This window comes from Peromyscus maniculatus, chromosome 2 (genome assembly GCF_049852395.1).
Source record: "Peromyscus maniculatus bairdii isolate BWxNUB_F1_BW_parent chromosome 2, HU_Pman_BW_mat_3.1, whole genome shotgun sequence".
NCBI lineage: Eukaryota > Metazoa > Chordata > Mammalia > Rodentia > Cricetidae > Peromyscus > Peromyscus maniculatus.
Genome location: NC_134853.1, coordinates 136,191,297 through 136,217,415, shown reverse-complemented (window position 1 = coordinate 136,217,415; position 26,119 = coordinate 136,191,297). Strand labels below are relative to the sequence as shown.

The 26,119-nt window shown below is 48.7% G+C and overlaps 1 protein-coding gene and 1 long non-coding RNA gene across 4 annotated transcripts; one reads left to right on the top strand and one right to left on the bottom strand.

The window, feature by feature from the left end:
- Window positions 1-1,713: 1,713 nt before the first annotated feature.
- Window positions 1,714-26,119, bottom strand: Kif2c (kinesin family member 2C). Of its 3 annotated transcripts, XM_006993476.4 has the most exons (21): window positions 25,865-26,119; window positions 24,783-24,877; window positions 20,576-20,677; window positions 20,352-20,400; window positions 16,965-17,087; window positions 15,610-15,732; window positions 14,109-14,209; window positions 13,460-13,555; window positions 9,297-9,351; window positions 9,047-9,209; window positions 7,626-7,716; window positions 7,349-7,412; window positions 7,187-7,278; window positions 6,263-6,405; window positions 5,241-5,445; window positions 5,027-5,137; window positions 4,632-4,699; window positions 4,195-4,300; window positions 3,990-4,103; window positions 1,955-2,078; window positions 1,714-1,826 (listed from the first exon to the last, which is right to left on the bottom strand). In XM_006993476.4, exons 1-21 carry the CDS (start codon window positions 25,923-25,925, stop codon window positions 1,744-1,746), a joined length of 2,169 nt encoding a protein of 722 aa, XP_006993538.1. In that variant the 5' UTR covers window positions 25,926-26,119; the 3' UTR covers window positions 1,714-1,743. The 3 variants fall into 3 exon arrangements, with proteins under 3 accessions (XP_006993538.1, XP_015842464.1, XP_015842463.1); XM_015986978.3 differs by lacking the exons at window positions 24,783-24,877; window positions 25,865-26,119 and adding an exon at window positions 20,827-21,208; XM_015986977.3 differs by lacking the exons at window positions 24,783-24,877; window positions 25,865-26,119 and adding an exon at window positions 20,770-21,154.
- Window positions 20,954-21,677, top strand: LOC143271960 (uncharacterized). Its single transcript, XR_013049295.1, has 2 exons — window positions 20,954-21,087; window positions 21,514-21,677. It is a non-coding gene; the product is annotated as an uncharacterized LOC143271960 (long non-coding RNA).

The following is a 26,119-nucleotide window of genomic DNA, read 5'->3' as shown; positions in this document are numbered from 1 at the left end:
GGAGTTCCAACATCCCTGGAAATGGTCTGTGGCAAGAAGTAACTTCTGTGTATCACACAGGTCCAAGATAAAGGATTTTAGGATGGCCCAGGTCAGGCCTGGTTACTACTTCCCAGAAAGTACTTACTGGGTGTAAACGTGGCTCTCCCCTCCACAGGAGAGGCAGGGCCAAGGACCTTCCCCACTTGGCCTCTCACTGGATTTGTGTGCGGAGTCATTGTTTTCCCCAATCTGAACACGTGGCGCATCCTTTAGGAACACAGGGTACCACTCACTAAATTCAGTCTATGACATTTTATCATAGCATATCATGCCCAAACACCCATGCCTTAAGCTTGGTTCCTCAGTCCACCTGACTAATTATTTTGCAAAACCATACTAATTCTCCCTTCAGATGCCTTTTCTCTTTAGGAAGTCAAGTGGCTTCTTTGTCAGCGTTACCAGTTTCTCAATATGTCCTGAGCAGACTAAGCCAGGCCTGGTGCCGCAGGCCGCTGTATCCCTGCTAAATGCAGAGGCTGAGGAGAGAGGGTCACAAGTTGAAGGCCAGAGACTTAGAGGGACATTGTCTCAAAAGTAAGAATGTGCCATGATGGCCTTAGCGCCACCTTCCTCGAAACTCCTGCGGCACGAGAGCGAACGCCCAGGCTCAAGTCAAGAGAGGAAAGATGAGGCAGAGGTGTAAGAAGCTTAGCTTGTGTCCCACAAAGGCTGCAGGGGCAGAGTGAGGGACTGAAGGACGGGACGCTGGGACAAGTCGTGACTGTGTGCTGCTGTCAGTCACAAGTCCCCGTGATCTGGAACACCACCACCGGCTCAGAGACCACCAGAGACTTGACTGTCTACTTTACACCCAAGACAGTCCGGCTGGCCCTCTGCCCTGGACCTGCGGCATTCTGCACTAACAGTTCTGTTCTCACTGTGGCCAAGCGTAACAATAAATCACCTTTCTCGCTTCTCAGCTGAAGAATCCAACACAACAGTAGGAAGCCAGCTGTACTGGAGGGTTTACCTAGCACGTTTAATCCCCTCTGCTTTGTAGCCAGGGCTGTAGAGCAGAGCGCAGGGTAACCCCACCCCATTCACTTGGAGCTCCTGGCCTACTTAAGACAAACCAAAGGTTGGAACGTCAGCCTGTTGCTGAAACCACAGGTGTGGACTTGGTTTCCTAGGAAGAAAAGAGACTCAGAGCCCAAGGTGGGAGCAGCATCCTTGGTCTTAAAGGCTCAAGAGACTGAGGTTTCTCCGACAGGATCTGACCTTTTCTTTCTTTATTGTTAGGTACAACATAAAAATACATAAAGCACGAAATAGATTTTCTTGGGCTTCAAAAACTAAAAAAACTTTTTTTTCTGCAAGTATAAAACATGAGTGTGCTCAGAACAGGGGTGATACCGCAGGCCAAAGGCAGCGGAGCAGGACGAGGACCCACTGCTCTCCCCTAGCCTGGACCTGGCAGGTTCTCTAGGAGCATCCATCCATCTGTTCTACCCAAACAGCACTCCCCTCCCTCCGGTAGGGAGGAAACGGGGAAGCACAGTCATGAGAAGCTCCTTCCTCCGGCTCCAAACTGAGGAAGAGAACACATTTTCTCCCCTAGCTTTCCTGGGCCTGATGCCACTTTACCTTGGCATTTACCAAAACCCATCCAACTCAGTCCCTAACCAAAGCCAAAGGTGCCCGAAGTCTGCTGGGGAGGGGAAGAGGCTGGTGTGATACCAAAGAGATCTTTATTTGGAGTCATCACTGGTGCCGCTTCTTGCTGCTGATCTGCTTGCTGGCCTGTTCTTCCAGCTGCATGGCCAGGCGCAGGGCCTTGATGACTTCTGTGAGGGAGGGGAGGTGGCACACAAAGGGTTACTGGGCGTCGTGGAACCGCCTGGCCCCTGCCCCTGCCTGCACTGCTAGGAGCCACAGGCCAGCAGCACCGCAGCACCCCTGGGCGCGAGCTCACCTCGCAGGGCTGAGAAGTGCTTAGCCTGCTGAGCCAGGGCGGACTCTGCTTTGCTCACAAAGGTCTCCAAGTCGTAGTCGGGCTGATCGGTCATCTCAGAGAGTTCAAGCCAGCCTGGTCCTTGCTGCAACAGGAGAACCTAGTCAACTCACAGTGCGGTGGTGTGTGCCCATAATCTCAGCCCTCAGAGGCAGGAGGATCAGGAGGTAGGGCTACCTGGACCCACATGTAGGAGAGAACTGACTCCTACAAGTTGTCCTTTGACCTCCATAACCTACCCACCCACCCAATGTATAAAATAAAAAAGATCCCAGGAATTCAAGGACAGCCTGGGCTTCAAGAGACACTGGTTCAAAACAGACAGCAGTAACAAAACAGAAGAAATCCTTAGCTTGGCCTTAGGCAGCACCTTCCCACCCCAAAGCTGTCCCTATGTCCAGTAAGTGACGTCACTGACCCTGTCTTTGTTGTTGTTTGGTTTTGAAACAGGGTTTCTCTATGTAGCCCTGGCTGTCCTGGAACTAGCTCTGTAAACCAGGCTGGCCTCAAGCTCAGAGATCCTCCTGCCTCTGCCTCCTGAGTGCTAGGATTAAAGGCGTGCGCCACCACTGCCCGGATGATCCTGCTCTAAAGAGTCAGAAATTGGAATGACAACTTTCTTTTTCCCTCCCTTTCTCTGTGACATGTAGCCCAGACTGACCTGGAACTCACGATGTATCTAAGAGTGGCCTTGAACTCCTCAACCGTAGTGTTAGGCATGATGAGCCTCTTGTGTACTCTGGGAAAACAACCACTGAGCCCTACTGGCCCTATGTTTGAGATAGGTTCACTCTTTGTAACCCAGGCTAGCCTCCAACTCAGCCTCTCAAATACTGGGGTCACAGATTCGAGCCACCACACCTGGCTCTTTGGTTACCTCCTTTTCTCCCTTTCCTGGCATGAGCTGGGCATGGTGGCACACACCTGAAATTCTAGTGCTTGGAAGGTTGACAAAAGAGAACCAAGAGTTCAAGGTTTTATATATATATATATATATTACTCTGTCTCAAAAACAAAACCAGGGGCTAGAGAGATGGCTTGGTGATTAAGAGAACTTGTTTTTCTAGAGGTCAATTTGCAACATACTCATGGCAGTTCATAACCAGTTCTAGAGGCTCCAACACCTTCTTCTGACCTCCTTGGGTATAGGCATAAAAACGGTACACCCATGCAGGCAGAAACACTCCAACACATTAAAGACAAAAGACCCCAAACCGTGCTCTGACCACATCACCTCTTTGCTGAAGTCCCTCCAAAGGTTTCACTGCATCATAATGAAATCTGAGTATTTGTATGAGCCAGATGTAAGGCCCATCAGCACCAGGACCCCACTGACTGCCTTTATCCATCGCCCTCTGTTTACAGCCTTTGCTTTGACTCAGTCAACTCTCCTGAAAGGGCCATGTACTTTGTCACAGCGGCCCAGACACAGCAGGGAGGGGGACATGTCTGCACAGCAGTCTCCTCAGTGACACAAGTTCTTTCCTTCTGCTTCCCAGTCTGCCACCGACAGGAGACTCTTCCCCACTTCCTCCCACAGCAGGCTCACAGCACAAGGAGCATTTCCCACTTACTCGGTTCCATCTGATGCTGGTCCTGTGCTGCTGCTACAGAAGCCCACCACTTAATCCTCAAAGACAATACTGTGTCTTGCTCAGTTTAGAGACAGACAGGGAAACTGAGGCTCAGTGAGACTAAATGCCTTTCACAGGGAATGAGCTCACACCACAAGAGTGAGGTGCTGTGGTCCGTGTGTCACCAGAGAGCAGGAGCAGTCACTGAACAAACACCATGTCCCTCTGCACCCTCTGCTCAGCAGCACCAGGCCCCAAGAGAGTGTCACAGGTGAGCAGGTGCAGTCTGGGGAAAGCCAGCCTCCCTGTCCCATCCCACCAGAGACCCACAGGAGTAAGCCCACGTTCCAGGAACAGGGCTGAGCTCTGAGGGCTGGGCAGGCAGGCCTGCCCATCCCTCCCTGGCTGGGACCAGTGTGCACCTGTATGATCTCCTTGAGCTCCTCCATGGCCCTCTCTTCCAGCTCCCTGATCTGAGTCATGGCTTCATTAAAGCTGGACATCTGGGAAGACAGCTCCTCCTCTTCCTTGGTGAACTGAAGGCCACAGCGGAGACAACAGTGTCAAGACTATGGCCCAGGGTCTATTTCAAAGGCACACTTGCCCCCCACTCCACCCCCCACTTACATCAACTGCCAGCGAGGCCCCATTAGAGCTGGCCTCCATCTCCTCTGTCTCCATTTGAGCCGGCTGCTCTCCGCTGGGCCCACTGTGGGAGCTCAGCTCCTTGACTCTGAGGAAATAAGGTCCTTCATTTCCCAGCAGTCCCCTGGGCACTCACTACAGAAGTGCATCACCACTCAGATAACAAGCTTAGGGACCCAAGGGGTAAATAGCAGCCAGTCTTCAGTCCGGGACAGGTAACATAACCTGAGACTGACATGGAAAGACCCTCACATACTCTTTGACTGAAGGGGACTGGGACAGACCTAGCATGTGGCTGAACTCCACACCTGGGATTTCCTGTTAAGGGAGGAAGTTCAGGGGTCACCGAGTGCTCCAGCCACTTCCCGTCTCATCCTGCCATTCCCTTCTCCATCCCGCCTGGACGCAGGCCCTCATACCTGTCTGCGTATCTCAGTGTGTTCAACGTGTATTCACAGGAGCTTATGCCTGGTGAGATCATGGCAATCTGAGAAAGAGGGAACAGTGGTGAGAGGCTGGGAATCAAGTGAGGGCACCAGGAACCCACTGCTCGGGCAGCTGCCAGGAGTGTCTGCCAATGGGACTGACATGGTAAAGCGGGACCCATAAAGCACTTGTGCACATAAAGCAACTTGTTCTGGGTATGTAAGGCACTTTCGTTGTTGCTAAAACTGACAACCTAATTTGACCCCTAGAACCTACACAGTGGAAGGAGAAGAGACTCCTGCATATTGTCCTCTGAGCTCCCTGCCCAGAGCCAGGGCCACGTCTCCCTGGGAGGCAGCAGCAGCTCTGGGTCTTCTTTCCCACTCACCATGCACGTCCTCGAGTTCTCGCCAATGAACGAGTCCCTCAGCACCTGGGTCAGCTTGCTCTCACGGAATGGGGTGTGAGCCTTGTTCTGTCCCAGCGCCCTGATGCACTCCTGGGGGGCAGCAGAAGTAACTGGAGGCCTCTCTCCACTTCTTATGCGGCCAACTCTCCCTCCCCAGCTGCCCTCCTGGCCACCACCAGCAAGTGCCTGCTACCTTCAGAGCTAGGAGAGACTTGTTAATCTCTGCACCCTCCATGCGAGTCTGCCGGTCAGCACTAGAGGTGTCGGCCCCTCGTTCATTCCCTGCCAGATCTACCAAAGAGAATTTGCCATGTAATCTCCCTTTGGCTCGAAGAAGAATCTGGAAGCAGGCATGGGAACGGGAGGAATTGGAGTTGGCAAACGTTTGTCCAGAAGTCCTATTAAAAGGAGGGGAAATGCAAAGAAAGGTTATAGACTTTGGGGACCACCACCCCAGGCACAGTAGTTAAAATCTGCAGTACAGGAAGGACAGGGATCATGATCCTAAGAAGTCCTGCGTCTTCCTGCCTCTAACCTCTATTTTGCCCTGCAAGACAGCGGCTCTTGACCTCATAGTTTTCAGGCAGTCAAATCAGTACTGGACTCGGTGCTCGGGCATTTGCCAGACTCCGTGCTCATGAAGAGGAGGAGCTCAGTCTGCTATGATGGTCCAGTCATACACCACTTGCCCAAACTTGAGGGCTCTTGCTGTGGATGGAGCCGAACAGTAGAGCACTTGCCCAGCATGTGAAGTAAAACTCTGGGTTTAATCCTCAACACTGGGAGAAAAAAAATCTGAGCCCCGCAACTACCCACAGCTTACTGTATGAGTAAGCTACCCATCATATCAGCACTGGCCTACATTTACACAGACACACCATGGGCTCATTCCTTCCAGCCCAGAACAGATTCAGGGCTGCTTACTTCTTCCCCAGAGAAAACTAGGATCCCAGACCCCAGGCAAGAATGGCTGTGAACCAAGGCTGCCTTTGTTAGATTTAAGCTGCTTGGACTTTGTTCTTGAGACCCTGGGATTATCCACCCCACTTAAGGTAGAGGCTCTCACAGCACTTACCCTGCTGGGGTGAGAATAACTATGTAGAAAAAGAAATGCTCCCCCTCCACCACCCCCCCATGCCTGTTTGTGGATCTGAGGCCTCATTATCTGAACTAGGTATCACGAGTGGTTCCCCCTTCCCTCGCCAGAACTCTGACCTGCAGGCGCTGCCCATGTTGAGCATCTTGATGACGTCATCGGCACAGTTCACCAGGTACTCCTGCAGTCCCACAACCTGCACCTGCTGCTTGCTGTCTTCGAGCACTCGTAACTTGGCCTTCTTGTTGAGCAGATCGAACACCTGTGGCAGGCACGGAGCACAAAGACAGGACCATGGGTGTTGGGTACCCTGCCCGACTCCTTCCTACAGAGTCTGCCCCAGCCTGGACAAGGGCCGGGAGCAGGAAAGGCAGAGCATGTGCTGACAGGTAACATAGCAAGACCCCGCTTTCCTGGTTCACACCCATGTCACCACTTTACAAGGTGTGTCACCCTGACAATGTTACTGAGCTACTCCAGACTGGTCATTGTAAAGTCAAGACAGAAAAGACTAGAATAGCAGCTGGGCAGTGGTGGTGAGCACCTTTAATCCCAGCACTTGGGAGGCAGAGGCAGGTGGATCTCTGTGAGTTCAAGGCCAGTCTGGTCTACAGAGTAAGTTCTAGGACAGCCAGGGCTACACAGAGACACCTTGTCTTGAGGGGAAAAAAAGACTAGCAAGTGCTTAGCATATAACATCCCATTATTTTTATTGTTGAGGTCTTGCTCCACAAAAGGCAAGTCTACAAAAGCAGCCGAGACTAGAAGGTAAGAGGGAGAGAGGGAGGCGTGGAGGGTATGGATACGAGAAGACACAGGATGGGGAAGGAGGACATAAATAAAGGAAGCAGGGGGTCACGGGAGGGCAGCTCACACACAGGGAGCCTGGAAGAGGATATCTGCTCTCCTTATCGAGCTTGGCTACCACCTCACCTTCAGAGGAAAGGTCCACATACCAGGCAGAGTTGCCCCAAAGGCCTACAGCTAACAAGATGTCTGGCTTCAACCACTTCTAGCCATCTTTAAGGTTTTCGTCAGTTTACCTTCCCATTGTAGATCTCAAAGAATGTCACATAAACTTCCAGGTTTAAGTTCCGGTAGCGAGGCTGACTCTTCAAAAGGAAGACATCCCGGGCTGGGAGGGAGAGCCTGGTAAGTAAGCAGCTTTCCACACCCAGTCCCTACATGGAAAACAGTTTACTTACAAGCCATTGCGTAGATCCCTTTAGATGCATTCTGAGATTTTCCAGACAGGTCTCCACCCATTGTCTGCCAAAGGAAACAGCACATGACCACAGCGTACCTGGGCACAGCTGGCTGGCTCTACCCCCCAGCAGGCCACCCCAGAGCCAGGAGATGGACCTGCTAAACCCGCTCTTCATCTGGCATGGCCAGTGTCTAGTGACGGGCATCTGTACTGCCCGTCCCAAGAACTTCCTGCTGCACTGTACGAGGCTTCCTCTGCCAGACTGAAGTACTCACGTGAGTCTTCCCACTGCCTGTCTGCCCATAGGCAAAGCAAGTTGCTTTTCCCCCTTCAAAAATCGTCTGCACCAGTGGCCTTGCTGTGAACCTAGGAGAAAGGATGGAGAAGAGGGAAGGGCATTTGTGTGGCTATTCCTTCATATCCAAGAGGGATTGGCGATGGAAGCCTCCACTGATACTCAGCACATAGCTGATGTTTAAATCACTGACTCTTTTTTTGTAGAAGGGTAGAACCCAGGGCCTAGAACATGCTAGGCAAACACTTCACTACTGGGTTGACCCTCAGTCAAGTCCTTTATATAAAAGGGCCTAATGCATGCATGTTACTTGCATATACTTTTATATATCTCTAAAGTATTTGTATCCCAATTAAATGTAAACATGCCGGGCAGCGGTGGCGCATGCCTATAATCCCAGAGCTTGGGAGACAGATGCAGGTGCATCTCTGAGAGTTCAAGGCCAGCCTGGTTTACAGAGTGAGTTCCAGGACAGCCAGTGCTACACAGAGAAATCCTGTCTTGAAAAATGAAAACAAAAAAAAAAAAAAAATTAAATGCCGAGTGGCATACTGGGATAGATCTGAAGTCACCTGAATGTGCTAAACTCATTTAGGTAATGAGGTTGTTGCATAAGCCATTGGAAGATGCAATCTCAGCACTTGGGAGGCTGAAGCAGGACTGTCACGGTTCAAGACCATCTGAGAGTAACATACACATCTAAGCTAGCCTGGGCTACAGAAGATTTTGTAACAACAACAAACCACTAGGAGAAGCCCTGGCACCTACCCATGAGCCTGACTGCGGTGGGTAATAGGTCACTCACAAGTGACCAAGAGTGGGCTGCTGCAGCTTAAAAGGTGACATGACAGGTCCCAGTGGGCCTTCTGGTTATGGGGCCAGAGCTCCTTGATCAGAGAGCTGCCCAATAAACACAATCGCTGTGGGATAATGCTCTTGTACACTGTAGAGACTTGTCACTCGGACTGGTTTAATAAAACGCTGATTGGCCAGTAGCCAGGCAGGAAGTACAGGCAGGGCGACCAGACTAGGCAAATTTGGGGAAGAGGAAAGGTGGAATCAGGAGTTGCCAGCCAGACACAGAGGAAGCAAGATGAGAAATGCCACACTAAGTACCAAGCCACGTGGCTAAACATAGGTAAGAATCATAGGTTAAGTGTAAGAGCTAGTTAGTAATAAGCCTGAGCTACTGGCTGAGCATTTATAAGTAATATTAAGCCTTAGAGTCAATTATTTGGGAAGCAGCTGCTGGGTATTTGAGAACAGGCAGGCAGGACAGAAACTTCCACCTACACCCAACAGGCCAGGGAGGAGGGAAAGAGCTCAGAGTCTGATGTCAGAAAGAGAAAATATGGGGGGGGGGGGGATTATGAGGAAGAAAAAACATTAAAGGGGACTAACCTGTAGACAACTTCATTTGAAGCTGTTTCATCGAAGGCAAAGTCGAAGTAGAATGCCTGGTTCTCCAGATACTTTGTCAAGTCCACTTTCAATTTGGGTTCATGCACAAAGAGGAAACACTTGCTGGGAACAGAAATCACATCGATTTCTTTCTTGGCCAGTTCTGCAGAAGGAGAATATTTCAGGGGCTACTCCCTGAACATGGAATCTTCCTCTCAGTTAGCCAGATGCTTCTGACTGAACAGCTCACCTTGTTTATTCAGTGGGCGCTTCCTAACACAGACACAGATCCTGTGTTCCTCAATCTGCAAGAGGATGAGAGGAGACAGCCAAAGCGAGGTCAGCACCAAAACAAACACCCACAACCCCTCTCTTGGCCCTAGCAAGGGACAATGAGCTCTCATACTAGGACCCAGAGTCCCGTTAACCATTCTAGGGTACAAGAAAGCTGGCCTGAATTCCTTCTGGCTCTCTCACTCGCTACCTTCAAGGCCGCAGCACTGCTTTCCCAGCCCTGAGCAGTCTGGCCAGCCTGAAGCAGGGAGTCTCAGCTGAGCCTTAACTAATGCTCTCACTAAAGTATTTAAAAACAATAAACAAACAAACAAAACAAAACTAGCTGACGCTGGGCAGAGTTGGCACACACCTTTAATCCCAGAACTTTGAAGGCAAGGGCAAGTGGATCTCTGGGAGTTTGAGGCCAGTCTGGTCTACAGAATGAGTTCCAGGACAGCCAAGACTACACTGAGAAACCCTGTCTTGAACAAAACAAAAACAACTAGGCTCCGTAGGTAAAGGCACTTCTGTCAAGCCTGATGCTCTGAGCTCCATCCCTGGAACCCACATGACAGGAGAGACCCAACTGCAGTAAGTTGTCCTTTGGCCTCTTCATGTGGGACATGGCACACGCACACTCGCACAGAATGTGTTTTGTTTTTAAAAAGGCCAAGTTTCACAGCATATACCTGTAATTCCAGCACACACTGAGACTGTCTCAAGAGGTGGGAAAAAAAGAAAAACCAAAAAAACCAAAACCCAAAAAACTAGCCAGGGAGATGTCTCAGCAGGTAAAGGCAGATTCACTACACCAAGCCTGATGACCCGAGTTCAATCCCCAGGACCCACATTTCTGCGGGCTGCAAGATTATGCAGTAAGAAATTCGGCCACCATGATCAAAAACACTAATAACAGGCAATGTTGGAGAGGATGTGGAGCAAAGGGAACACTCCTCCACTGTTGGTGGGAATGCAAACTTGTACAACCACTGTGGAAATCAGTATGGCGGTTTCTCAGAAAATTGGGAATTGATTTACCTCAAGACCCAGCCATACCACTCTTGGGCATACACCCAAGGAATGCTCAATCATACCACAAAGATACATGCTCAGCTATGCTCATAGCAGCACTATTTGTAATACACAGAACCTGGAAACAACTTAGATGCCCGTCAATCAAAGAATGGATTAAGAAAATGTGGTACATATACACAATGGAGTACTACTCAGCAGAGAAAAACAATGACAGCATGAAATTTGCAGGCAAATGGATGGAACTAGAAAATATCATCCTAAGTGAGGTAACCCAAACCCAGGACAAACATGATATGTACTCACTCATAAGTGGATTCTAGATATAAAGCAAAAGACAATCAGACTGCAACCCATAGAACCAGGGAGACTACATAGCAGGGGGGTCCCTCAGATGACTGTGGCTTATAATAAGTTTTGGTTTTACTCAATTACTGGGCAAGTCTCAATGAAACATTTCACAATTAGGATAAGAATTTATACTGGCCAGGCGGTGGTGGTGGCGCACGCCTTTAATCCCAGCACTCGGGAGGCGGATCTCTGTGAGTTTGAAGCCAGCCTGGTCTCCAAAGCGAGTTCCAGGAAGCTACACAGAGAAACCCTGTCTCGAAAAACCAAAAAAAAAAAAAAAATTTAAGAATTTATACTGTTCAAGCTGATAATAGAAAAATAAAATTTAAAAAGTGGGAACAAAAATTCAGCCACCATAAAAAGGCGAACCCACTAGAGCCAGGGCCCTGGCGGAGGACTTAGGCACAGAACACGAGGCCTATCGGTGTCACTGCCTTTGGAGTGAGCTGGCTGTTTCCTGCTGTGGATTTCTTGTGTGGAGCCCTAAGCTTTTCCCCCTCTATTACAATTTTGGGATTTATTCCCATAGCATAGCAATGTTCTGATCATTTACTGGGCACAAATTCTCCCACGTGCTGGGTGAGTCCCCCTCCTCCTACACCGCCCCCTCTCCCACTCCCTAGGACCTCCAGCGGGAGAATTTAGTCACCAAGTCAATAACCTTGGTTCCCACAGCCTAATCTCTGCTCTGTTCCCTGTGACAGACACGAGAAGCCAGCTCTCTGCAATTATCCCACTTGGCAGGACATGTGGTCAGGAAAGGAGTCTTTCAAACAGATCACATTAGGGACCTTCAGAGATAAAGGGACATTCAAGCCATTTGATTCTGGTCCCTCCTGCTTATGGAGAGTGAGTGCCCTAAATTCTCGCAGCTGACTTGACAAAATGCTAACCTCAGCTACTTCCAGCTTTACCCTAAACGCTATTAACCCCTCATCTACATTCATTTCTTTTTACTGGATATAGAAATTTACCCAGGAAATTTACTGCTGGTGTCCTAACCCTGAGAGATAACAAAAAAACAAAAAAAAAAAACAAAACAAAAAAAAAAACAACACTAGCCACTGCTTATTTACCCAGTGCAGGAATCAAGTCGCTCCCTTCTTGCGGGCGGCATTTAGAGACAAGTCCCGCGGTGTGGTTTGGGCGGCTGGAATTCATTAGGCTCCAGACCTTGTACCACATGCTTTAAATTCCCCTCATTCTAACGCTTGGGTGATAGATGTAAATTGTTGATCTAAAGAAGTCCCTTTCAGTTAGCTACAATGGCCAAAGTGTTGGCGCAAATCAGACTCCACAATTTTCTTCCACAGTATGCCGGTCGCCATAGCAACCTTGATGCGCTTCTCAGTTGCCCGGCCTGGTGGGCAGGGGCACCGTTGATGGCTGCGCCCTTACTCACCCTTCTTTCCCGTTTCTCACTAACCTCTAGTGTAAATACGCACACCTACAACTGTAGAGTATGCGTGAACGTCCTCGGAACTGAGAAGCCTATGAAATCAGCCTTTCTGCCTCACAGCGTTGCCCGGACAACCCTTCTAGCCACGCCTCCCCGGAACCATGAAAATGCTGAGGATGTCACTCCGGACAGGTCCTATCTGCTTTTTGACCCTGAGAAGATTCTAGAGCTGTAACTTTGCGATTACCAGAGAATTGCCTTTGTTTGTGTATGTTTATATAAACTGAAAAACCTTACAGCTAAGGGAAAAAGAAATTGGTACAAAGAAGCAAGGAGTGAGAGATGAATTTTTTGCCCTCAGATCCTTTGAACCGTACAAGGGGTGTAGCCTTTCCTCTGAACCCTGAGAGGGCATTGAGGCTGGTCCTCAATAGCTCTCGATACCACACGGTAGAGAAATGACTCCTGCAAGTTGTCCTCTGACTTCCATATGGGAATGTGTACAAGCACCCTCCTCAGGGTATAAATAAACATCATTTAAAGACACTTTTTTGGATGTAGTGGCATGTACCTGTAATCCCAGCACTTGGGAGGCAAGTTCCAGGCCGGGCAGGTCTACATAGTGAGATCCTTTGTTTTTGTTTTTGTTTTTGTTTTTTTGGTTTTTCGAGACAGGGTTTCTTTGTGTAGCTTTGCGCCTTTCCTGGAACTCACTTGGTAGACCAGGCTGGCCTCGAACTCACAGAGATCCGCCTGCCTCTGCCTCCCGAGTGCTGGGATTAAAGGCGTGCGCCACCACCGCCCGGCGACCCTTTGGGTTTTTAAACATGGACAGATATTGTGCCTGCATGTATGTCCGTTTATCACAAGAGCAGTGCCAGTGGATGCCAAGGGGAGGAATTATAGCCGCCTGTGAGCCACCATGTGAGTGCTAGGAACTACACCCAGGTTTTTTTTTTTTGAGGAACAACAAGTACTCTTAACTACTGAGCCATCTCTCCAGCTCTGAGACACTGTCTTGAAAAGTGTTGGGGGGCCCACCAGGGATATGGCTCAGTGGGAGACTGTGCGCTCAGATATACGGGAGTCCTGGATTCAACCCCCAGAAACACACACACCACACACACACACACACACACACACACACACACACACACACAGATGGGAGATGGGAGGAGATGAATATGCACACACAGGAAGGGAGGGGAGGGAAAAAAAGAGAGAGAGAGCAACATAAAACTCTTCAGACAACACTCAAGAGTGAATGAAGATCCCAGCACGCCTTTCCCTCGTCCCTCAATGTCCTTCCCCATCCTGCTCAGGGAAGAGGCAGAAGAACTTCCAGGTATACTCACAGGATCAGTCACAGTAAGTGGGTGACATTCCATAGTAACCCGAAACTCCTTAATCATCCGCGCAAACTCCCAGTTTGGAAAGCTGCTGTCATATTCCTGTTTGAGGCAAGAGGAGCACAGGGCAGACTGTTAAGGTGGGAGCGCTCTAGACCCAGAGACCCCAGGCAGCAGCCGCTTCACAGCTGAGGGCCTCAGCCCTGGCTCTAGTCTGAGAAGCCAGGCAGGGGCCCTGGGGAGCAGGATTGTCAGGGGAGGCCAGGCATGCACCAGGGACAAGAGCTGCTTTCCACATCTTAGGAGGCAAAGCAGCAGAATGTGTCTCCTCAGATCAACTACCCAACTAAGGCGACTCCGCTGCCATTGCTTCTACCCTGTATGGTAATACAGGTTACAGGGGATGGGGGGAGGGAGGCAAGCAGGTGTGCCCAGCAACAGGACTGCATCTTGTGAGCACAGGATGGGCTTCCCCAATCAGCATCAAATATGGCTCACTGGAACATCTTCAGATAATTTTTGAATTATGCATTTATTTTCTGAATTCTGATAAGAAGCGATTAAACTTCTGGATATCAGAACTGGAGCCTTAAAAATCCCAGGGCCAGCTATGTGTTGGCTGCTTGTCTGCCAGGGTGCATCTCCCAGGAGTCACCTGAGCTCGCTTTATTCTTATTTCCGAGTTCTGGGCCCTCTTCTCTTCCCGCTTGTTCTTCATTTTTTCCATTTCCTTCACAATACATGATTTCCTCCGAACTGCGGGGAAAGGAAGTCGCTCTTTACTCACCTGCTTCTGTTACTGTCTGGCTCGCTGACTCTGGGCTTCCGTAGAAACAGGTCTCCCTTCTCTAGACTCTTGTTTTTACTTCTTTATTTTGTTTTTGATTGTTGTTGTTTTTTCAAGATAGAGTTTCTCTGTGTATGTAGCCCTGGCTGTCCCAGAACTCACTCTGTAGATAGACCAGGCTGGCCTCAAACTCAGATCTGCCCTCCTCTGCCTCCCAAGCGCTGGGATCAAAGGTGCGTACTACCATGCCTGGCCTTTATTTGTTTATAAATTAGTGTGTGTGTGTGTGTGTGTGTGTGTGTGTGTGTGTGTGTGTGTGTGTTTGTATACACGCTCGTGCCACTCCATACACGTGGAAGTGGGGATAATGTTTGGAAGTCAGTTCTCCCCTCCTACCATGTGGGATCTGGAAATTGAGATCAGGTCATCAGGCTTGGTGGCAGGCACCTTTGACCTGCCGGGCCACCTCACTAACACAGCCTACACCCTTTTCTAGAGTTTTATCTGACTCTTGGATGGACGAGTCCACGAAGTACTGACTGGGCCAATGTGAGGTCAGAGCAACAATCACAACACTCTGGTTTTGACCTAAGCTCTATGCTTCTGCAGCTATTTTCTCTAGAATCAAAATGAGGCAGGGTGGAGAGATTTCTCAGTGGTTAGAGCACTTGCTCTTGCAGAAGACCAATGTTTGATTCCCAGCACCCACCTGGTGGTTCACAACTATCTATAACACAAGCCCTAGGGAATCCAATGCCCTCTTCTGACCTCCACTGGCATTGGGTATGCACACAGTGCACAGACACATGTGCAGGTAAAACACTCATACACACAAAAATCAATAAACCTATATAAAAGAAAAAAAGTTTGAGGCCAGCCTGGTCTACAAAGCGAGTTCCAGGACACTCAGGACTGTTATACAATAAAAAACCCTGTCTTGAAAAACAAAACAAAAAAAGGTAAGATATCCTACTTCATTTTCAAAAGGACTCTGGGCTGTTTATCAAGAACTTAGCTTGCCGGGTGGTGGTGGCGCACGCCTTTAATCCCAGCACTCGGGAGGCAGAGGCAGGCGGATCTCTGTGAGTTCGAGGCCAGCCTGGGCTACCAAGTGAGTTCCAGGACAGGCGCAAAGCAAAGCAACACAGAGAAACCCTGTCTCGAAAAACCAAAAAAAAAAAAAAAAGAAGAAGAACTCAGCTATGAATACATCTCACCTATGGCAAATGGCTTCTGCCAAACTTGTGTGTGTTGTGAAAGACTCAGTCCATAACCCATAACCAAAGGATAACCCACCTTCAGGGGCCAGGCAGGCCCAATGTTAACTACCTATGCTAGAGCAGAGAAGCACACAGCTCAGCTTGTCTACCTGAATTTCCAGGGTTTGCAGAAGACATGCTTCGGGTGGGGTGGGCTTGCTCTTCTGTCTCCTCGCTGACCATCGACAGTGGTAATTCTGTCACTGCAGGGCAGGAGGGCCTAGGGAAGCCCGCTGTGAGAGAACAAGAGTCACTGGAGAAGCAGACAGCAAGAGCAGCTGGCCTAACTTGAGACTCAACAGGTCATGGACAACCGTGGGCTGTTCCTCTTACCCCCACCAGTCCAAATTCAACCACCATTCCAGCCAAGGACTGCACCTGGGGTCAAAAAGTCTTAAACTGAATATGAAAGCAGAACTTTAAAAATAATTTTAAACTGAGTCAGGTAGCTCCCACCTGTAATCCCAGCATTTGGGAGGCTAAGGGAGAATGATTTCTACAAGTTCAAGGCCAGGCTAGGGTGCACAGTAAGTCCCAGGATATCATAGGGTACAGAATGAGAAGAGACCCTGTCTCAAAAGAACAAACAGCAGGGCGTGGTGGTACACAAGAGGCAGGTGGATCTCTGAGGTCAAGCTCAACCCGGTCTACAGATCAAGTTCCAGTGCTACAGAGTAACCCTGTCTTAGAAAATAACAGTTGTTTTGAGACAGCATATCACACAGCCTAGGCTGGCCTCGAACTCAGCATGGCTGGACTGAGGTTGACCTCGTATGGAATCACCCTGCCTCATAAGTGCTAGAATTGCAGGCGGGGTCCACTAGGTTCCACTACGTCCAGTTTCATGTGGTGCTGGGATGGAGCTCAGAGCTTTGTGCATGCTGGGCAAGCACTCTGCCAATGGAGCGACAATCCTAACCCCTAAAGTGATTTTTCAACTAGATGTGTGGATGGATATTTTGTGAGATAGTGTATCATTATGCTTTAAGTATTAATATAAATGAAGGTAAGTGAAAGGCTCATGACCAGGTATGAATGTATCAAGGCATGGTGGATTGTTACCGTACATTTTTGTGGTGTTTTGGTCTGGTTGATTTTTTCAGTTTGGGTTTTTGTTGTTGTTCTTGGTGTGTGTGTGTATGTGTGATCGGAGACAGATTTTCACTCTGTAGGCTAGGCTGACTTCAAGCTCATGGCAATCTCTTAAGTACTGGTATTTTAGTGGTGAGCAACCACAGTCACCTAGTTCATTGAATCAATATAGTTTGGAGAAGTCAGAAAGGGCTGGCCTAGCCCAAAAAGCCATGCTTGGGTCAAGTCTGTAGAATCAGGCCTCTGACGGCTTTCCCTCCATGACAAGCCCATCCTGAACCCCTTAGGGACCCTGGGAAATCCAGCACGGCACACATAAAGCATGAGGAGCTGCTTTAGGGCCGTATACAGGGAGAACAGACCGATGACTCACTGGTAACTGAAAACTGCTTTCGTGAGTTTGTAGCCACAGGCAGCTCTACCTCCATTTCATTCTCCTGAGTGGCAATTCGAACCTCTGGGACAGTGGACATGCGAGTGGACCGGCTTCGAAGACCTAAGGTCAGAGGAGCGCACAACAGGGTGAGCTAAAGCAGCGGGGGAGGACACAGGCAGGCCGGAACCTAGACACCCTGATGCAAGCCCGGAAGCAGCGGTAAGGCCAAGCACCGCTATCCCCAAACTTAGCCACCCGGATGTGGGCCCGGAAACAGCAGCAAGGCCAAGCACCGCTCTCCTCAAACTCATTTGTGGGGGTCTGTAGATCTAGGTGCTCCTGGGGGCAAGGATATCTCCCTTAAGAGCATTTGTCTTGGGCTGGCCATATAGCCCAGTGGTTGAAGGCTTATCTAGAACGTTCGTGGCCTTGGTTTAATCCCCAGTACAGGGGCAGTGAGGGGGGAACAAAATAAATAGAAGGACCTACAGAAAATCTAAAATAATTTCTGGAGAGAAAGACCTATTCTAAGTCTTTTTTTTTTCTTCTTCCGGTTTTGAGACAGGGTTTCTCTGTGTAACAGCCCTGGCTGTTCTGCAACTCTCTGTAGACCAGGCTGGGCTTGAACTCACAGGGACTCAGCTGCCTCTGCCTCCTGAGTGCTGGGATTAAAAGTGTACACCACCACCACCCAGCCTATTTTTCTAGTCTTGATGGAAAAAAAAAAAAAAAAGAATCCTTTTTCAGGATTCATTTTTTTGGGGGTGGAGAGATGGCTCAGGGGTTATGAACACTGGACACTGGCTGCTCTTCCAGGACCCTGGTTCAATTCTCAGCACCCACATAGTAGCTAGTACCCTTTTGTGTTCTAGTCCCAGGGAAACTCTTGCCCTCTATAGGCACTACATGGATATAGTGCACAAACTTATATAAAGGCAGGCAAAACACTCCCCCACATAAAACCTCAAAAAAAAATTAAGATTCACTTTTGCTGGGTGGTGGTGGTGCACACCTTTAATCCTAACACTCAGGAGGCAGAGGCAAGTGGATCTCTGTTGAATTTGAGGCCATTCTGGTTTACAAAGCAAGTTCCAGGATAGCCAGGGCTACACAGAGAAACCCTGTCTTGAAAAATCAAAAATAAATAAAAAGTAAACATGTTTTTTCAAGTCAAGTTAAATGGGCGGCTCATGCCTACAATCCTAACACTTGTGAGAAGGATGAGACAGTAGGTTCTGCAAACTGGAGGTCAGCCTGGGCTACATTGAGAACCTGTCGCCACCCCCTCCTCCAAACCCCCTGATTTTGGTTTCCCGAATGACAGTAATTCTGCAGTCTTTTACTTCATCCCCACTTGTTTGGGGTGTGACAGATGAATGTGTGTCCATGACTTTGCAGAGGGCACTCCCCTAGGCACTGTATTTCTCCTCTATCACTTCCCCTTAATTTTTGAGACAGTGTCTCTCTGGACCTGGAGCTTACCGTTTTGACTGGCCTGGCTTGGCAAGCCAGTCCCAGGGCTCATTTTGTTTCTGCCTCACCAGCACTAGGTATCACAACACATGTCATCACACCTGTTTTTTTACATACGTAATGGGGAATCGGAAATAGAGCCTTCACACTGACATGGCCGAGCAGTTTCCCCCAGACACCTCTCCAGCCCTCGTTCCTACTTTGGACTCACAGACACACTTAAGGAGCTCCAGGGCTGGGAGGAGAGGACAGCTCAGTGGCGGAGCACAGACGCCTTCAGCCTAACCCTCAGCAAAGGAGACAGAGCCAGGTTTGATAGCTCTCTATAATCCACGCACTTGGAAAACTAAGCAAGAAGATTGCTCAAACTACGGGTTGAGGCCAGCCTGAGCTCTGTAGTGAGTTCCAGGACAGGCTGAACCAGAGATTGTTTGTCAAAAAAACAAAACCACCACCAAAACCAGGGCTTGAGATGGCTCAGCAGTTAAGAGAACGTACTGCTCTTCCAAAGGGCTGGAGCTGGGTTCTCAGCGCCCACATTAGGTGGTTCACAATGGCGTCTAACTCCAGCTCTCGGAAGGACCCAGCACCTCTAGCCTCCCTGGGCTCCTGCACTCTGTAGCACATACTCACACACACAGCATTTTAAAAAATAATAATATGAATCTAAAACAACAAAAACAAAACAGCACAATAGCTCATCAGGTAAAAGCACTTGCTGCACAAACCTGGCGGCCTGACTTTGATCCCCAGAACCCACGGTGGAAGAGAACTGACTCCCAAAAGTTGGGAGTACTGTGGCATGTGTGTGAGCATGTACACAAATCAAGCAAGACCAACCGGGAAAGCGTCCCTGTCCCTTGAGGACATGCACTGGAGCGGAATCAGCGCACTTCTTGCAGACTGTGTTAAGCATGTCTATGGGACCATGGTGCACATGGAGATCAGAGAACAACTTGGTGTCTCTCCCCACACATGCCCCCCCAAGACCAGGTTTCTCTGTGTAGTTTTGTTGCCTGTCCTGGATCTAGCTCTGTAGACCAGGCTGGCCTCGAAGTCACAGAGATCCGCCTGGCTCTGCCTCCCGAGTGCTGGGATTAAAGGAGTGAGCCACCACTGCCCGGCTACAACTTGGTATTTTTAAGATGGAACTCAGGTTGTCAGATTTGTGTACTGTGATTTTGCCTGATGAACTATCTCACCAGCCTTCTTGCTTTTTAAATTTTTAGTTATTGCCTGGTCTCCAAAGCGAGTTCCAGGAAAGGTGCAAAGCTACACAGAGAAACCCTGTCTCGAAAAAACAAAAAAAAAAAAAAAATTATTTTTAGTTATTATGAATGTATCATCTTTTTTTTTTTTTTTTTCCTTCAAGATAGGGTCTCACTATATAGCTGTCCTGGAACTTACTATATAGATCAAACTCAGAAATCCTCCTGCTTCTGTCTCAAGAGCTGGGATTAAAGGTGTACACCACCTCCCCCAGCTTCTTTATTTTGCGGGGGATGGTTTCTTTCTATAGTCCAAGGCAGCTAGAATTTTCAATCCTCCTGTTTCAGCTTCCTGTGAGGATCATAGCCACACATCATTTGCTCTTCTAAATAGCCCAAAACTATATCTATGCTCCTCACAGCCTCAATGCAAGGCTCGTGTTCTGAGGGAAGAAGTCGGTCTCCTCTGTACCAGACTCTGGTCTATAGAACAAGTGTTTAGGCCAGAAAACAAATGCCTGAAATGTACAATTCTCTCAGAGGTTAGGTGTAGGTTGGATTCTTCCTCACACAACAAGATGACTGAACAAAGGATAGAACTCAGCTTACACAGAGTCACATGCAAGGAGTCTACTTTGGCGTCCACTCTGAGCCCTAGGAACCTCACCTACAGCAAACACCATGACAACAGCCAGTCACTTACCTTCTTTGGGAGCTGGGATTTTGGAGTTGACCGATCTGCGTTTTTGCTTCTGAAAAACAGAACAAATTGCCACAACATATGGCTTTTATCAGTCCTCAGGGTCCTATCATGAGCCTGCGTACTGTGACAAGGCCCCTGGGCAGTCCCAGACCGAAATCAGCAAAAAGGTAACAAGTGACTCTTCAGGGACAGCGGCTGCAGTCAGATGACAGGCAGACACCTACCGGGACTGTCACATTTTCCTGCAGTGGCAGATTGTCCTTCGGGTGTAAGGGAAGAAGCTGGAAGAGTTCTGGGTTTATTGCAGCCACATCATCAATATCAATCTGCAAGGACAAGTGAGTTTCGGTGAAGCAACAGTGCTTGACCTAAATGAGGTGCTGTAATCAAGGCCGCCCAAGACTCAGGCTTTACCAACCTTACGCTCCATTAAGCACTGACCACTACAAAATAGTATTCCTTAGTAATGGTTTACCATCTAGATGGAATGGGTTGCCAGGTTCCAAGCCAATGGGAGATTGTGAGTGATGAGAATGAGATGGAGAAGCTGAGGCAGGCACTCAGAAGTCACAGGAGACCTACGTGACTTGGCTCTCCTACTGATCTGCTGGACAGTGACGTCCTGTTGGTCACAGCCCCCTGATCACTTCTTGCGGGCTGACACAAAGGAGGAAACAAGTTCTAACCATCTGGTGACAGTCACAATGGAGGGCCCCTCAGGATCTTATCAGCAGGGGTAAGTTCCCGAAAGCTGCTACCTAACCCTAAGTCTACCTACATTTTCTACTGGGCCCAGAAACTTCCTCCCAGTCACACCTTTCTGTTGATGCCTTTCCAGTCCTGCTCACACCCACAGTGAGGTCACAATTCTGGGTTTACATCACCAGAGTCCTGTAACTCTTTAGGAACAACTCAAACTTCACCAGCATAACTCCTAAGTTTGAAGCAGCCAATCCAGCTGAGGGATGTAGCTCACAGTCGAGTGTTTCTTTGCATGTGTGAGGCCCTGAATTCCCTCCTCAGCACCACACATGCACACAAGACACCAAATGGATCTCACTTTGTTTAGATTTTGAAACGGACAAAGCTACCGAATACACCCTAAGGTGAAAGCTTTACCACTTCAGTCCACAAGCTGCATCTACTTGTTTACTTTCTACAGGGCTGGTGAGCTGGCACCCAGGCGAAGAGACAAAGCAAGTACTCTATCATTTATCTGCACTTCCAGCCCAGACTGTTTATTAACTGCCCTACTCAAACGTGTTAGGAACAAGTAAGCCAGGAGCATGCAAGAGAGGGTAACCACAAATAAACTCAAATACATCACCTTTCTGTGAATTCAAATTCTAACAGGGAGGGAAAGTCCTGTGTCAATGGGGGAAATCAATCAAGCAGCATGGGTAAAATGAGGACAGTATCCCTGTTTGCAAAAGCTGGCAAGTACTTCGCTAGCGCCGTCCTGAGGACACTCCTTGCATTGCGACATATTCCTACTTCATGCTCAAGCTTCAAACTACACAGAGCATAAATACAAGAGCCCAGACCGAATACTACCTATGTATATTCACACTGAGCATCCTAGGACAGAGAACAGGAGTAAGAGTGTGAAAAGAGGAAGGCACAGGGGCATCCATCGGTAGAGCAGGGAGCGGCCTCATTTGACTAAGATCTTAAGAAGGCTCTAGAGACAGATGTAGCTCAGTGGAATAATACAATAATATGTGAGGCCCTGAGAGGAAGAAGCTCAGTCTCTCTCTCCTCTGTCCCTGTCTGTCTGTCACTCACCTGCGCGCGCACACACGTATAGCTCTCATACACACACTAGTTTTCTCTCTCTCTTTTGTTTTTTCAAGACAGGGTATCCTGGCTGACCTGGAACTCGTACCAGGCTGACCTCAAACTCAGATCCACCTGCCTCTGCCTTCTGAATACTGGGATTAAAGATGTGTGCCACCACTGCCCCCCACTCTCGTTTTGATAAAGGGTCTCACTGTGTAATACAGGTTGGCCACAAACTCTGTATGGGCAGGCATAAAAATCTATAATCCCAGCATTCCTAAATCAAAATGGAAGATGAAGACAGGAAAATCACCCAGAGGCTCCCAAGCTAGCTAGCATGGAAACAAAAGACCCCTATTTCAATAAGGTAGAAACAACTCCCCAAAGTTGTCCTGAAATCTTCACACATGACACAGATGCATCATGGCACTCAAGTGCTTCCTCCTTCCTTACACACACACACACACACACACACACACACAACTTTATTCTGTTGTATGATATTTCATTTGTGTTCTGACAAATAAAGCTTGCCTGGAGATCAGAAAGCAGAGCCAGCCACTAGTTACCCATAGAGGCCAGGCAGTGGTGGCACACATCTTTAATCCCAGCACTTGAGAGGAGGAAGCAGGAAGATCAGGAGTTCAAGTCCACCTAGGGCTACACAGAGATTGATCCAGTCTAAAAGAGGAACGAGCCAGTTGTGGTGGCTCACACCTTTAATCCCAGCACATGGGAGGCTCAAGCCTTTGATCCCAGCACATGGGAGGTAGAGACAGGAATATAAGGTGGGTGGAGACAGGATTTCATGCCCCATTCAGCCGGAGGATTCAGAGACAGGTTCCCCCACCCACCAGCTGGTCGGAGGATTTGTAGAGGTAGGAGGAGATAATGGCTGCTTCCCTGCTTCCCTGATCTTCAGCTTTCACCTCCTCCCCGCCTCCCGTATCTGACTCTGTGCGTTTTTTATTGTTAAGACTAATTAGGATCACGCTTCATTATTTTTTTGGTGTCACTATATAGATCAAACTGTCCTGGAATTCACTGTATAGACCAGGCTGGCCTGGAACTCACAGAGATCTCTGCCTCCCAAGTGCTGGGGTGCTGGGGTTAAAAGTATGCACCACCACAACCTGGCACAAATATTTTTTAAAGTAAAAAGACTTACATGTATCTATCCTTTTTTTTTTTTTTTTTTTTTTGGAGACAGGTTCTCACCACGTAGCCTTGGCTAGCCTAGAACTCACTATGTGAACCAGGCTAGCCTCAAGCCCATAAATATCTGCCTGCCCCTACCTCCTGAGCACTGAGATTAAAGGTATGGACCACCACACCAGACCCATCTGTGTTACCCTATGAAACTCCTTGAGAGAGAGAAGATGCATCTTATTCACCTACATTCCCAGCCCTCAACACACAGGCTATCATTTTGGAATCAGTCCAGAAGGACTTTGTGGCTAAATCCTCACAATAGCCTGAGATAGACATTATCATCCTCACTTTACAGGTTAGCATATGAAATTAATTTCTTTCTTTCTTCCTTCCTTTCTTTCTTTCTTTCTTTCTTTCTTTCTTTCTTTCTAAGATTTATTTATTTATTATGTATACAGCATGTATGTCTGCACGCCAGAAGAGGGCACCAGATTTCATTACAGATGGTTGTGAGCCACCATGTGGTTGCTGGGAATTGAACTCAGGACCTCTGGAAGAACAGCCAGTGCTCTTAACCTCTGAGCCATCTCTCCAGCCCACATATGAAATTTCTAAGGGCAGAAACACGAAAGCAGAGGCAGAGACATGAAAGCAGAGGCAGAGACAGAATAGAAATCTGAGTTTTTAATTCACAGACCAGTGACCTTTTCACAACATCATGCCTCTTCCCATCTCTACTTTTCTCAATATTGCAAGGCTCCCCACTAAACCTAAACATCGTAGTTGCCAGAGACTCTCCCGGCTCTTTTCAGTCTTCTTGTTGGGGCCAAAGCATCCTGAGTCTGCTCGGCCTATGGCCAGCTTGTCACTGAGACCTCAGGATGGATGCATGCCATTAGCCTTCATATTCCATCCAAGTGCCACCGTGGGTCAGATCTTACACTGTCCATCTGTGTCATCCATCACCAGCTGCTTTATGATTTGGCATTTTGAACACACCTTTGTTTCCTTTCCTGGTTACTGACTTTGTTACCCAAACTGAAGCAGTAGTGTGCACTCAGAACCCAGCTTAGGTAAGTAAGCAAAGCCTTCCAGCTTTGCCGAAATTTGCTTTCCACAGACACACCAGAAACTGTTAATTGCTTCAGTTTAGAACACACCTGACACTGGGCAGTGATGGCGCACACCTTTAATCCCAGCACTCGGGAGGCAGAGCCAGGCGGATCTCTGTGAGTTAGAGGCCAGCCTGGTCTACAGAGCGAGTTCCAGGAAAGGCGCAAAGCTTCAAAGAGAAACCCTGTCTCAGAGAAAAAAGAAAAGAAAACAAAAAAACAAAAACAAACACACACACACCTGACTAAACTCCAGCATATACAAAGAGGACCATTTTTTGAGAGTGGAGAGGACAGCAAACATCAGAAACTGTCTCTCACAGGTTCCACACAGTTGTTCCACACAGGATCCTGTGACATGCCACAGAAACATTCTCACAGAACCTACCTCTTTGCCTTTTGTGTTACCTCCTTCTGTCCATTCCACTGAAACACAGGATTTCTCCAAGTTCACTGTGCTTATATTGGCACTGTGGATTAAGCCTGTGTATGAAAAGAGCAGAGGTCATTCACCTGTCTCCTAAAAACTTAACTTTTATACTCCCCTCTGCTTTCAGGATCCTACAGAGCTGGGCGGTGGTGGTGCATGCCTTTAATCCCAGCACTTGGGAGGCAGGCAGACCTCTGTAAGTTCGGAGGCCAGCCTGGTCTACAGAGCGAGATATAGGACAGGCACCAAAACTACACAGAGAAACCCTGTCTAGGAAAAAAAAAAAAAAAAAAAAAAAAAAAAAGGATCCTACAGAGACTTCCAAGAGAAGGGAAAATCTATTTTCCCTTCTTCTAAAAATCAGCACAAACACTAATAATCCTAGTGGGGATTCACCATAGACCACCCCACAGTGAGGTGGGTAGGCAACAGGTTTTAAACCCCAGCTACATAGAATAAGGGTTCATATCTGCTCCAGAGTCTGCAATAGAATGGAGGTTCATGTGAGCAAGGACATCACTAGAGTCCTAAGAGGAGCTGTTCCTGGACGCATCGCTGAAGAGCTGAGCTCCCTAACTCAGTTTGGCAGTCGTTGCCCGGCTATGGCACGAATGTCATTATCAGACCTGCAGTCGTCCTTAACAAAAACAGAGCAGGGATCCTGCTCGTTTACTTCGAATCCCTGCGCCTAACATACGGCAAAAGCACCACAGACAGACAGCCCCGTCTGGGGCCAGGAAGCCCAGTACTTTCAGAGAAAGATTTCGGCAGGAAGTACAGGCTCTGGCTCCAACCCAGCCTGGGCACGTCTATGACCGCAGGGGTGCTCTGCCCACACTGAGGAAGCAGGCAAGGACCCACAACCAGGGCAGTGTTTTCCCCCAGTGTAGGGGACAACGACCCCCAGTGCACGGACATGGACCCCCTCAGGGAGGGATGGGGGGAAAGAGTGTCCCAAAGCCTGCCGTTTGGGGGCTGGGTAACCATCTTGGCATTCTCACTGCTCTTGCGTCCCCTTGGCCTCAGGGCCCTGCCCTCACCATTACTGCGTTGAATCTTGATGGAGAGACCAGGAAACAATCGGGCGTGAAGCGACTCCATGGACTCGGGAACACCAGCAGGTAAAACAAATGCAAGAAGCTTGGGAACCACGACTCTGCTAATTCAGTCTTAACGCCGCCTAAACCGCTGCAGTTTAAATCCCGCGCGCCAGCGTCTTACGACGTCACCACCGCGGAAAGGCACCGCAGAGCATTTTGGGACATGTAGTCTTGGCCTCACGACTTCCGGCGCGC